Below are 14,633 nucleotides of genomic sequence, written 5' to 3' on the forward strand. Positions count from 1 at the left end.
ATGAAAAGTTACTCAAAAATTGTTATTTCGTGAAAGCCCGTAGCCGTGGCGATGCATTCTTCGCCATGAAAAACGATGGTGTTTTTCAGCGGCTAAACATGCTCCAACCAGAACCAAACATGGCACACACATTTAAAATCATGAATGTAGTTTTCAAATGTGATGTTAATGTTTCAGATTAGCAAGTCGGCTCAATAGAGCCCCCTACAAAATTTTGCCGATGCAGCCCTCGAAATGCGTTTGACCTAGATGTATGAAATTTGGTAGGCACATGTATCACATATAGACTTATAAAAAACTTTACGTTTGATGGAATGACATAGCCGTGGCGTGGTGGCCATTTTCAAATCTGCCATTCTGCTGACCAATTATAATGAAATATTTTCTTTTAATACTAAAAGCGTCAAAAAGAAGAATTTGAAAACCAACCAGGTCATTGGAATTTTAATACTATTAGATAAACAAAGATACACATTTGTTTTGCCCCTTCTTGAAAACATACAGGAACAACCAGTGTTCAATTGGAAGAGTTAAGCAATTACATTCAATAATCTTTCTACATTTTAGAATAATAGCAGGACACTTAAACTTGCATCTACCAATTCACTTTCCATACTATTAACTTGATACTGGATGGTTCTGCAAAACCCATCATAGTGCTTAATGACAACTTATTTCAACGTTCAATGACATTTTCTTTACTACAACATTCTCATATGGCAACTGTGGTGTCGTTAAAGTAAGCTACCTTAAACTACATGGTTATGGTTGGAGAAATATCGTCTTTATAATGATTGGTCTCACATGTAATATAAGTCATTAGTCTTCAGCATCAACATTATGTTAGTTCTACACCCCTAGCTTTTGGCATCACTTCTTCCTTCATTTGCACTTCACAATGGCATTGGATGTAAATTGTGTCCTGCTGAATCGTACAATGCTTTTAACTGGAAATAAAAATGTACATTTTCCTATACGTTTTTGCATGTTTTAACTATGTTAATAATGCCACATGAAAAATTGCATATAAAGAAGCATTGCCAAAACAAATACATTGTACGACATCTGCCAATAAAATGCCAAAAAGTATCAAATTAAGTGTTTTTGATTACTCACAATCTTTGTGGTAATCAATGGTTAGTTATTTAAATAAAACTGAATTAAAACACGAGTGATTGTAACATCAAATGTGGAAAATACTGAAAAACTGTCTCAATCTTTGACACACAGAACACATCTTTTTACCAAATTACATTGTATTGGTAAATTTCATTATGCACACTTATGTCTTTTGTTTTTAGTTCGATGGTACATTGCTTTTTTCCCAAACTTGATAGCATAGCGAAAGCTATCAAGTGCATCTACCTTGGGTTTCGGTTAAAAGTCTATCAGCATCTGTGCTACAGCCAGCAGTGTCAGTGAAAAGACAGCCAGTGAGCCCATTGTGGACTGAGGACTGCTTGATGTTGATGTTGACTCTGAAATATAAGAAAAAGCAAAGATTGTAGTGATTGTTGGATTATGTTGTCAGTGAAAATATCTGGACAGAAAGTAATTAAGTAAAATACTTTAAAAATGTAGGATAAAAAGGAAACTGCATCCCAAACTTCAGCCCTCATCATACTTTTATATTTAAAAATAAACATAAAAATATCACATTGCAATATGCATTTAATAATTTAAAACATTAACGTGTGTAAAACCATGACTACATTTTGAAGTAAAACGATATACTTAAGTTTAAGTCACCAATAACTTACGTGCAGAAACGCTGCCTGGTATAATGTTCAGCGAGGTGGAGCTGCTGGTAAGTGCACTGCTGAATTGTGAAGTTGCAGTGCTTGCTGAAGGAACTGAATTTTTATCTCGAAACACAAGGGTTGTGGAAACGTTCACTGATCCACTCCTACAGTGACAAAGAGGTGAAGCAACACTTTTTAAAACAAAGTAAACGGCAAATGTCTAGGAGAAGTTGATTAGTGATCAAAATTAATCTTACGTGAATTTGTTTACAATGCAACGCCTATAGGATGATCCATAGAGATTTTTAGCCACTTTGTTTACCTGAAAGACAACATTACTGTCATTTGCAATTCAAAAATAAAAAAATGGCTACAAACACCAATGCACAAGTTCCCTGATTGCCCTGTAAATCAGGGATGTTGCTAAGGTTTGAAGACAATGGCGTGTGAGCTGAACTGGGATTTGGCACAAACTAATTTTGGGGACGTGTCTAACAGCAAGGGAGAACAGAAAAAGAAACACCTTCCAATCTAACACAATAATCACTGTGTAAATTATAGAAATTTTGATATTATTCTTAAAACATGGCTCGTGCAAACTGTATTCAAATGCAGCAACAGCTCTATGAGCTACAAAGCTCTTGTATCATTTTAGTACAGGCTTTCTTTAATTAACAATATCCCAATTAAAAATAGTATGACGAATTTGATATTTTCTCAAAGATAATTTTTGGTGTTGCTTGCTCTGGTGTTGTTAAGAGGACAAAATGTCTGCTTCAAAAAAACTGCCATAAAATATTATAAATTCATATTATTTTCCTCTTTCAGTGAGTTAAACCTTTACACCAACATTACTCCTGATCGTATTTACCAAATATTTATTTATTCATTTTTAGAATGTTAACCCTTCTGTTTACATGATGCCACTGTTGTTTTTTATGAAAAAAATAACACATAAAATGAACAATGTTCTGTATATTATATGCTAGGAGGAATTACTTTTCTATTTCTTTCACTGTCCAGGATATATCAATGTTTAGCAATAGGGATGTCAGTTTCTGTTGGTATTGCATTTGATAGACCAAACCGGTTAATTAATCAGAAAAATATGCGGAATGACTTTACATACAGGAGGTGCTTTCCTTTCCCTTCCTTTCCGTGTGTAACCGGTTACAAATGTCCTCAGTGGTTAACTGTTGACACCCCTCATTAGCAACAACATTGACATCGCTGCATTAGTATTTTTTCTGCAGCGTCAGATTAAAAATAAACTCCCTTTGGTACTTCAATGGAAAAAAATATCCCGTGCTATAAAAATATTATGTATTAATTCCTTCATTATCTTTATTTGCTGTCAAGATCAAAAAAGGTTGACTCAATCACCAAAATATAAGGCATATTAATCAGAAAAGAAATTCCAAGAATAACATTAGATTTAATTGTTTCCATCTGAAAATTATAAGGACAGACTGAATGATAAATCTACATCAGTGCAAAAATGTTAGCAACATGTGTGTTCCTGAAGTCAGTGTGCACGATTTTCAAAAAATAAATTATTTGCAGTTGTATTTAGAAGATGCTTCTGTTTCTTATGATGTCCATGGAATAGTACTGTAAGAAAATAAGATCTCAATTTGCAGTACATTATTTTAAGGCAATGACATCTTACCTCTTTGACCACTTCTGCAGCCAAAGTCTGATACGCCGTTGAGGATGAGTCTGCAAGATCTGGTGTAAATGTTTGGTTAAGACGAAACGTAAGGCCAAGGGTTCCCTCACTGGATGTAGGAGGATCTGTTGATGCAGTGGTGGTTGACGTAGTTGGTGCAGCAGTTGGGGCCACTGTAGCAGTAGGAGCAGTAGTTGGGGCCACTGTAACATTGGGAGCAGCAGTTGCAGTTGGAGCAGCAGTTGGGGCCACTGTAACATTGGGAGCAGCAGTTGCAGTTGGAGCAGCAGTTGGGGCCACTGTAACATTGGGAGCTGCAGTTGGAGCATCTGTAGCATTTGGAGCTGCAGTCAGGGCAGTTGTAACAGTAGGTGCAGCGGTGGTAGTGGCAGAAGAAGCTGTACCCAAACCAAAGGGTTATCAATTAATATGACACTGTAGCATGCATCTAATTTAAATAGATTGATCAATAGATTACGTTTGATTCTTAAACACTCCAATCACTTACTTGCATTAACACTGCCTGATATAATGTTCAGGGAGGTAGAGCTGCTCGTAAGTTCACTGCTGAGTTGTGAAGTTGCATTGCTTGCTGAAGGAACTGAGCTCGTATTTGTAAACACAAGGGTCGTGTCGGCAACCACTGATCCACTCCTTTAATGACAAAGAGACACAGCAGCACTGTTTAAAAGCAAGTGACTGGTAAATGTCCAGAAAAATTAGCCAGTGATTGATATTTAGTCTTACGTGAATGAGTTAACGATGGAGCGAAGGAAAGATGATCCAAACAGATTTGTACACACTTTGTTTACCTGAAAGACAACATAACTGTCATTTGCACTGTAATGGCTCACAATAAATACCAGGATTGACTTTGAGGCTGCTGTACCTTATTTGTCTTCTGTATACATGATATGTTTACAAGATTACAGAAGTCATACTAGACTACTAACAAAATATTGAGCAAATGAAGGAATAAAATGTTTTAGTTATTGCTGCTTTACAATTACAATTATGTGGAAAAAATATGAACTTAAGATCAGCACAAGAATGTCAGAAACTTGAGTTTATTTAGGGGGCATTTTGATTAATTTCCAAAAATAAAAATTTGCTGAATATTTTAATGTTTCAGTGGTTTTAACTTTAATGTAAAATAAACTTGTTTTTCTCCTGATGCTCACATGATTAACATTTTTTGGGGGCTAAAATGCCTACTTTTTAGTCAATATTTGTTTAATATTTGCTTCTTTTTCTTATGATGCCCATGGAGTATTGTTACACAATAATATTTCAATGTATTTGCAGTAGTTTCATAATGCAAAGACATCTTACCTCTTTGACCACTTCTGCAGCCAACGTCTGATACTCCGTTGAAGATGAGTCTGCAAGATCTGGTGTAAATGTTTGGTTAAGACTAAACGTAAGGCCAAGAGTTCCCTCATTGGATGTAGGAGGATCTGTTGGTGCAGCAGTGGTAGCAGCTGTAACATTAGGAGCAGCAGAAGGTCCAGTTGTAGCATTAGGAGCAGCTGAAGTTCCAGCTGTAGAATTAGGAGCAGCAGTTGGAGCAACTGTAACATTGACAGCAGTTGTGATAACTGGTTGTGCTGATGTTCCATTCACTAGTAGAGAGGTTGCATTTCTTAGAAATATATTAAATATTAACTGCTACCAAATTGCAAACGTTTAGGAATATGACTTTGTACAAACATTTACATAACTACTGTATAAAACATGAAGATTTGATTGAGTAAAATAATGTAATGATGTATTGAGCGTGGGAGACTTTGTATTACCTGGTGGTGACATGGTGGAGATTGGATGAACTGAAGTTGCGTTGATTGGTGGTGAGGTCATATTGATTGGTGGTGAGGTTATGTTTATTGGTGGTGAGGTTATGTTTATTGGTGGTGAGGTCATGTTGACTGCTGGTGGTGAGGTCATGTTGATTGGTGGTGAGGTCATGTTGATCGGTGGTGAGGTCATATTGATTGGTGGTGAGGTCATATTGATCGGTGGTGAGGTCATATTGATCGGTGGTGAGGTCATATTGATCGGTGGTGAGGTCATGTTGATCGGTGGTGAGGTCATATTGATTGATGGTGAGGTCATGTTGGCTGGTGGTGAGGTCATGTTGATCGGTGGTGAGGTCATATTGATCGGTGGTGAGGTCATGTTGATTGGTGGTGAGGTCATGTTGACTGCTAGTGGTGAGGTCATGTTGATCGGTGGTGAGGTCATGTTGATCAGTGGTGAGGTCATGTTGATCGGTGGTGAGGTCATATTGACTGGTGGTGAGGTCATGTTGACCGGTGGTGAGGTCATGTTGACCGGTGGTGAGGTCATGTTGATCGGTGGTGAGGTCATGTTTATTGGTGGTGAGGTCATGTTGATTGGTGGTGAGGTCATGTTGACTGCTGGTGGTGAGGTCATGTTGATTGGTGGTGAGGTCATGTTGACTGGTGGTGAGGTCATGTTGACTGCTGGTGGTGAGGTCATGTTGATCGGTGGTGAGGTCATGTTGATTGGTGGTGAGGTCATGTTGATTGGTGGTGAGGTCATGTTGACTGGTGGTGAGGTCATGTTGACTGCTGGTGGTGAGGTCATGTTGACTGCTGGTGGTGAGGTCATGTTGACTGGTGGTGAGGTCATGTTGACGGGTGGTGAGGTCATGTTGACGGGTGGTGAGGTCATGTTGATTGGTGGTGAGGTCATGTTGATTGGTGGTGAGGTCATGTTGATCGTTGGTGAGGTCATGTTGATTGGTGGTGAGGTCATATTGACTGCTGGTGGTGAGGTCATGTTGATTGGTGGTGAGGTCATATTGACTGGTGGTGAGGTCATGTTGACTGGTGGTGAGGTCATGTTGATCGGTGGTGAGGTCATGTTTATTGGTGGTGAGGTCATGTTGACTGCTGGTGGTGAGGTCATGTTGATTGGTGGTGAGGTCATGTTGACTGCTGGTGGTGAGGTCATGTTGATTGGTGGTGAAGTCATGTTGATCGGTGGTGAGGTCATGTTGACTGGTATTGAGGTCATGTTTATTGGTGGTGAGGTCATGTTGACTGGTGGTGAGGTCATGTTGACTGCTGGTGGTGAGGTCATGTTGATCGGTGGTGAGGTCATGTTGACTGGTATTGAGGTCATGTTTATTGGTGGTGAGGTCATGTTGACTGGTGGTGAGGTCATGTTGACTGCTGGTGTTGAAGGTGCAAATGTAGCTGGGGCTTGAGTTGGTGCCACGACAGCTGAAAATAAAGATTATAAAGTCATTGTGTTGTCTTTTAAATATATTATTCGAATCATATATTCAGTACGTGCTTGCTATAAACATTGAGAAAATTGGACATTTGGAAATAATATGATGTCATACTTGTTGCAGTAATGGAAGATGTGTTGACACTGAGGGAGAAATTAGAGCTGGAAGACGCAGTCTCCAAAGTTTCAATCACAGAACTGACGTTTGGTAGTGTAGTCACATTATTGAAAATCAGTTCAACTTGTACTGCAACGGATCCTTGACTGTAACAGAAATGTTTTTGAAAAGTTATGTTTTAATGCTGTAAACTTGTTTGGAGTTTGTGCCCATTATTGTTTAACTAAGGCTCGATGACAAGGATGGCGGTTCTAGTAATAATTTAAAAAAAATATCTATTTAAATACGCCAATAACATTCTGGATACTGACTTCTAATACCTATGATATAACATATCTTAACAGAAATATAAATCAAGGTACATTCTTCTGCTCTGTTGTCATTAATAACCAAAGAAAAAATGTATTATTTAGCATTAAAGTAAAAAGAACTTTTTAATATTCTGTGGCGAGCAATGTTTTTTACCTGAAGCCGATGATGACAGTTCGATTGAAGGCCTCTCCAAATTGTTGTGAATAGACAGTGTTGAGCTGTGAATGAATTTTGTTGACAGGTAAAACAAACTCAATATGTGCAAAACGAGTTGATATTGTAAGAAAAACAATATTCCATCTTTTTTCTCTCCTCTTATGCTTTGTATTTTTTCATTCATCTTCATTACTTTTCAAAAGCGTTTACATTTCAAATGCTATGTCATGATGATCATTTGTTTCTGACGCCGGCTATGTTTTTTTTCCAAAAATACATTTAGGTCATATGAAAAGTCACCAATATTCTAGAATTTCTACAGCTTACCTCTATCTCAAACACTGATTATTAAAAAATATCATGAGTTACACATATGTGCTGTGTTTTTTATTATATTTACCAATGTCTTCATAAAAGCTAATTCATCACTCTCTTCCTATTAATGCTGTATGTGCTATCCTGCTGCATTGCCATTTAATGTTCGGTCATCTAAACAGTTCATGCTGTATTTGAATATTATTGTGGAAAGATGAAAAAAAAAGAATCAAATGAATATATGAAAACTTACCGCTGTGGTCACTTTGTCATTTAATTGCTTGAACTCTGGTGAGGATTTGTTTGTAAGTTGTGATGTAAAGTTTTGCTGCAACTTAAATTCCAAACCAATTTTTGGCTCTGTTGTTGCAGCTGTTGGGGTTATAGCTGGAGCACCAATAGTTGTGATATGTGGTGGTGCTGATGTTCCAGTTACAGGTGGAGAGCTTACATTGCCTAAGAATTAAGGGAATATTAATTAGTAATATGTATTACATGAGAGCATGACAAGCTGCATTGACAAATATAGAAATTGCAGTCAGTGCTAGAGGTGCTATAAAGGCTCATATTGATGCTATGTGTTAAAGTGTACCCTTCATTTTAGCTGTAAAATAATAATAATGAATTTGACTGTTGGTAAAGTTGTCATGATTGTAAAATAAATTGAATAATATATTGATAGTGCTAGAGGTTGCATTACTTGGCAATGGCATCGTGGTGACTGGTGGTGAGGTCATGTTGATCGGTGGTGAGGTCATGTTGATTGGTGGTGAGGTCATGTTGATTGGTGGTGAGGTCATGTTGACTGGTGGTGAGGTCATGTTGACTGGTGGTGAGGTCATGTTGACTGGTGGTGAGGTCATGTTGACTGCTGGTGGTGAGGTCATGTTTATTGGTGGTGAGGTCACGTTTATTGGTGGTGAGGTCATGTTGACTGCTGGTGGTGAGGTCATGTTGATTGGTGGTGAGGTCATGTTTATTGGTGGTGAGGTCATGTTTATTGGTGGTGAGGTCATGTTGACTGCTGGTGGTGAGGTCATGTTGATTGGTGGTGAGGTCATGTTGACTGGTGGTGGTGAGGTCATGTTTATTGGTGGTGAGGTCGTGTTTATTGGTGGTGAGGTCATGTTGACTGCTGGTGGTGAGGTCATGTTGATTGGTGGTGAAGTCATGTTGACTGGTGGTGGTGAGGTCATGTTTATTGGTGGTGAGGTCATGTTGACTACTGGTGGTGAGGTCATGTTGATCGGTGGTGAGGTCGTGTTTATTGGTGGTGAGGTCATGTTGACTGCTGGTGGTGAGGTCATGTTGATTGGTGGTGAGGTCATGTTGACTGGTGGTGAGGTCATGTTGACTGGTGGTGAGGTCATGTTTATTGGTGGTGAGGTCATGTTGACTGGTGGTGAGGTCATGTTTATTGGTGGTGAGGTCATGTTGACTGCTGGTGGTGAGGTCATGTTGATTGGTGGTGAAGTCATGTTGACTGGTGGTGGTGAGGTCAAGTTGATCAGTGGTGAGGTCATGTTGACTGGTGGTGGTGAGGTCATGTTGATTGGTGGTGAGGTCATGTTGATCGGTGGTGAGGTCATGTTGACTGGTGGTGAGGTCATGTTTATTGGTGGTGAGGTCATGTTGACTGGTGGTGGTGAGGTCATGTTGATCGGTGGTGGGGTCATGTTGACTGGTGGTGAGGTCATGTTGACTGGTGGTGAGGTCATGTTGACTGCTGGTGGTGAGGTCATGTTTATTGGTGGTGAGGTCATGTTTATTGGTGGTGAGGTCACGTTTATTGGTGGTGAGGTCATGTTGACTGCTGGTGGTGAGGTCATGTTTATTGGTGGTGAGGTCATGTTTATTGGTGGTGAGGTCATGTTGACTGCTGGTGGTGAGGTCATGTTGATTGGTGGTGAGGTCATGTTGACTGGTGGTGGTGAGGTCATGTTTATTGGTGGTGAGGTCGTGTTTATTGGTGGTGAGGTCATGTTGACTGCTGGTGGTGAGGTCATGTTGATTGGTGGTGAAGTCATGTTGACTGGTGGTGGTGAGGTCATGTTTATTGGTGGTGAGGTCATGTTGACTACTGGTGGTGAGGTCATGTTGATCGGTGGTGAGGTCGTGTTTATTGGTGGTGAGGTCATGTTGACTGCTGGTGGTGAGGTCATGTTGATTGGTGGTGAGGTCATGTTGACTGGTGGTGAGGTCATGTTGACTGGTGGTGAGGTCATGTTTATTGGTGGTGAGGTCATGTTGACTGGTGGTGAGGTCATGTTTATTGGTGGTGAGGTCATGTTGACTGCTGGTGGTGAGGTCATGTTGATTGGTGGTGAGGTCATGTTGACTGGTGGTGGTGAGGTCAAGTTGATCAGTGGTGAGGTCATGTTGACTGCTGGTGGTGAGGTCATGTTGATTGGTGGTGAAGTCATGTTGACTGGTGGTGGTGAGGTCAAGTTGATCAGTGGTGAGGTCATGTTGACTGGTGGTGGTGAGGTCATGTTGATTGGTGGTGAGGTCATGTTGATCGGTGGTGAGGTCATGTTGACTGGTGGTGAGGTCATGTTTATTGGTGGTGAGGTCATGTTGACTGGTGGTGGTGAGGTCATGTTGATCGGTGGTGGGGTCATGTTGATCGGTGGTGAGGTCATGTTGACTGGTAGTGAGGTCATGTTGACTGCTGGTGTTGAAGGTGCAAATGTAGCTGGGGCTTGAGTTGGTGCCACGACAGCTGAAAATAAAGATTATGAAGTCATTGTGTTGTCTTTTAAATATATTATTCGAATCATATATTCAGTACGTGCTTGCTATAAACATTGAGAAATTTTGACATTTGGAAATAATATGATATCATACCTGTTGCAGTAATAGAAGATGTGTTGACACTGAGGGAGAAATTAGAGCTGGAAGACGCAGTCTCCAAAGTTTCACTCACAGAACTGACTTTTGGTAGTGTAGTCACATTATTGAAAATCAGTTCAACTTGTACTGCAACGGATCCTTGACTGTAACAGAAATGTTTTTGAAAAGTTATGTTTTAATGCTGTAAACTTGTTTGGAGTTTGTGCCCGTTATTGTTTAACTAAGGCTCGATGACAAGGATGGCGGTTCTAGTAATAATAATAAAAAAAAATCTATTTAAATATGCCAATAACATTCTGGATACTGACTTCTAATACCTGTGATATAACATATCATGACAGAAATATAAATCAAAGTACATTTTTCTGCTCTGTTGTCATTAATAACCAAAGATAAAATGTATTATTTAGCATTAAAGTAAAAAGAACTTTTTAATATTCTGTGGCGAGCAATGTTTTTTACCTGAAGCCGATGATGACAGTTCGATTGAAGGCCTCTCCAAATTGTTGTGAATAGACAGTGTTGAGCTGTGAATGAATTTTGTTGATAGGTAAAACAAACTCAATATGTGCAAAACGAGTTGATATTGTAAGAAAAACAATATTCCATCTTTTTTCTCTCCTCTTATGCTTTGTATTTTTTCATTCATCTTCATTACTTTTCAAAAGCGTTTACATTTCTAATGCTATGTCATGATGATCATTTGTTTCTGACACCGGCTATGTTTTTTTTCCAAAAATACATTTAGGTCATATGAAAAGTCACCAATATTCTAGAATTTCTACTGCTTACCTCTATCTCAAACACTGATTATTAAAAAATATCATGAGTTACACATATGTGCTGTGTTTTTTATTATATTTACCAATGTCTTCATAAAAGCTAATTCATCACTCTCTTCCTATTAATGCTGTATGTGCTATCCTGCTGCATTGCCATTTAATGTTCGGTCATCTAAACAGTTTATGCTGTATTTGAATATTATTGTGGAAAGATGAAAAAAAAAGAATCAAATGAATATATGAAAACTTACCGCTGTGGTCACTTTGTCATTTAATTGCTTGAACTCTGGTGAAGATTTGTTTGTAAGTTGTGATGTAAAGTTTTGCTGCAACTTAAATTCCAAACCAATTTTTGGCTCTGTTGTTGCAGCTGTTGGGGTTATAGCTGGAGCGCCAATAGTTGTGATATGTGGTGGTGCTGATGTTCCAGTTACAGGTGGAGAGCTTACATTGCCTAAGAATTAAGGGAATATTAATTAATAATATTTATTACATGAGAGCATGACAAGCTGCATTGACAAATATAGAAATTGCAGTCAGTGCTAGAGGTGCTATAAAGGCTCATATTGAAGCTATGTGTTAAAGTGTACCCTTAATTTTAGCTATAAAATGATAATAATGAATTGACTTTTGGTAAAGTTGTCATGATTGTAAAATAAATTGAATAATACATTGATATTGCTAGAGGTTGCATTACTTGGCAATGGCATCGTGGTGACTGGTGGTGAGGTCATGTTGATTGGTGGTGAGGTCATGTTGACTGCTGGTGGTGAGGTCATGTTGACTGCTGGTGGTGAGGTCATGTTGACTGGTGGTGAGGTCATGTTGACTGCTGGTGGTGAGGTCATGTTGACTACTGGTGGTGAGGTCATGTTGACTGGTGGTGGTGAGGTCATGTTGATAGGTGGTGAGGTCATGTTGACTGGTGGTGGTGAGGTCATGTTAATTGGTGGTGAGGTCATGTTAATTGGTGGTGAGGTCATGTTGACTGCTGGTGGTGAGGTCATGTTGATTGCTGGTGAGGTCATGTTTATTGGTGGTGAGGTCATGTTTATTGGTGGTGAGGTCATGTTGACTGGTGGTGAGGTCATGTTTGTTGGTGGTGAGGTCATGTTGACTGGTGGTGAGGTCATGTTTGTTGGTGGTGAGGTCATGTTGACTGCTGGTGAGGTCATGTTTATTGGTGGTGAGGTCATGTTGACTGCTGGTGGTGAGGTCATGTTGACTGGTGGTGGTGAGGTCATGTTGATAGGTGGTGAGGTCATGTTGACTGCTGGTGGTGAGGTCATGTTGACTGCTGGTGAGGTCATGTTGACTGCTGGTGAGGTCATGTTTATTGGTGGTGAGGTCATGTTGACTGCTGGTGGTGAGGTCATGTTGACTGCTGGTGGTGAGGTCATGTTGACTGGTGGTGGTGAGGTCATGTTGATAGGTGGTGAGGTCATGTTGACTGGTGGTGGTGAGGTCATGTTTATTGGTGGTGAGGTCATGTTTATTGGTGGTGAGGTCATGTTGACTGGTGGTGAGGTCATGTTTGTTGGTGGTGAGGTCATGTTGACTGCTGGTGGTGAGGTCATGTTTATCGGTGGTGAGGTCATGTTGACTGGTGGTGGTGAGGTCATGTTGATTGCTTGTGAGGTCATGTTTACTGCTGGTGTTGTTGTTGCATTAGTAGTTGCAGCTGATGCCGACTTTGTTCCCATTAGTCCTGTAGAGAAAAATGTCATGAAGATCAAAGTTAGCTTCAGTCCAATTAAAAATGTTATTATTATTATGAAGTGTTACAATTAGTCTCCCTTAATCTCTGCATTTTTATTACTTTCATGTCCCTTTCTCTCGTTCTGTCAAATATGGAGCTTTTTGTCTAGCTTTATTTCAGAGTAAGGTTTTCCCTCAAAACCCTGTACTCACACTTAAATAGATCCTGTACTCGGATTTCTGCTCAAACTGTATGCTTGCACTCAGATATATTGTTGCTTGCACAGATTTCCTTTGCTCCTGCTTCAGCCCTTCTCCTCACACTCAGGCTGCTTGCTTGTAAAACTTCTGCTCTCAGATTTCTCCTCTGGTCTTGGATTTTTTTGTGCAATAACCCTTTAAAAACATGGGTGGTGTGCTGATATATATATATATATATATATATATATATATATATATATATATATATATATATATATATATATATATATATATATTGGTGCTGGGCAACAATTAAAATGTTTAATTAATTGATTAATCACATTGTTATGCGCAAAGTTCAATAACACATTCAAAAGTAGTGTATTGCACACTTTTATTTAAAAGTACTGCTATTTTAACAAAAGTGCAATAACATTTGGTTTGCAAACACTTTAAACAAATGCTTTTTAACAGCAGTATTCCCTTTACACAGTAGCAGTTATATTTCTTGCACTGTCAGTGTGCTGACTTTATTTGAAATGTTCCACTGCTGCGCAACATGATTAAATGTTCCACGCACGTTTCAGCAAAATGTCTGTCTTCTGTTTTCGTAAGAGTCAGAGCATGTGAATGTATCTGCCACTGCTCATCAATATAATGCACTGCAACTCCGAGGTGATTACTCACCAGTTACAGTCGGGGGGGGGGCAATACGGTGGATTATCCTCTGATAATCCACCGTATTATCAGAGGAGACTACTGGACCCAGCAATGTCCAGTAGTCTCCAGTGAGAGCAACAGTTGGTGCATGTTGTAACGCCGTCGCTTTTGTAGTCCTCTCCTTTTCATACAACTTGTGTATTCTTCATGTCATGGTGCGTCTTGAGTCAGGCTCATACATGCCGTCATTCGTTGCAATCCTAAGAATGTTCCTCAGACCGACATTTTCCACAATAGTAATCGGCCTGCCATCAGCTATCCACTTCGCTGTGACATTTGTTAGCTTGTCTTGCTTTTGTTTATCTATACTTCTCCCACGTGCTGCATCCAACATAGTCTGCCGAAGCCTCCCTCCACCGTTTGTTTGGGTGGGTGATTTGCTGGCATCAACGGCGTGTATTGCATTTTTAAAAAAAATCTGTTAATGCATGATAAAATAGTTGTTGCCGTTTATTAATGAATGCGTTAATGCAATAATAACGATAATTAAAGCTGCAAGCAGCATTGATCGGGCCCTCGTATCTTCACGCATGTCGAGGGTACTGGCAGCACTCTGGTTGATGTGGCCATTCAGTTCTCTGACCATCATACACTGCATGCACGAGTTAGACGCTATTTCCTGTGGTACCAATGGCGTAGCCAGGTAATTTTGTCAGGTCTTAAGACTCGAATGTTTTGAGTGTATCTCCAAATACAATCCTAAATCTAAGCCTGTAAAGATTGACAAAAATAATTGTTTGTGAACATAACAGATTGTCAAAGTAAATGCAGGTCTCAAAACCGACTGTTTGTGCAGGTAGCTCTGACAA

General features: G+C 39.6%; 1 protein-coding gene across 1 annotated transcript; it reads right to left on the minus strand.

The window, feature by feature from the left end:
- Positions 1-428: 428 nt before the first annotated feature.
- Positions 429-8,433, minus strand: LOC137885045 (mucin-2-like). The gene is made up of 12 exons (XM_068727178.1): positions 8,271-8,433; positions 7,824-8,026; positions 7,253-7,317; positions 6,785-6,933; positions 5,208-6,659; positions 4,744-4,892; positions 4,159-4,223; positions 3,920-4,065; positions 3,412-3,809; positions 2,000-2,064; positions 1,761-1,906; positions 429-1,478 (listed from the first exon to the last, which is right to left on the minus strand). Exons 1-12 carry the CDS (start codon positions 8,431-8,433, stop codon positions 1,378-1,380), a joined length of 3,102 nt encoding a protein of 1,033 aa, XP_068583279.1. The 3' UTR covers positions 429-1,377.
- Between the last annotated feature and the right edge of the window lie 6,200 nt (positions 8,434-14,633).

The sequence above is a fragment of the Cebidichthys violaceus genome, unplaced genomic scaffold, assembly GCF_023349555.1.
Source record: "Cebidichthys violaceus isolate CVI_PGR_0920_01 unplaced genomic scaffold, fCebVio1.0.p SCAF_4, whole genome shotgun sequence".
Classification (NCBI taxonomy): Eukaryota; Metazoa; Chordata; class Actinopteri; order Perciformes; family Stichaeidae; genus Cebidichthys; species Cebidichthys violaceus.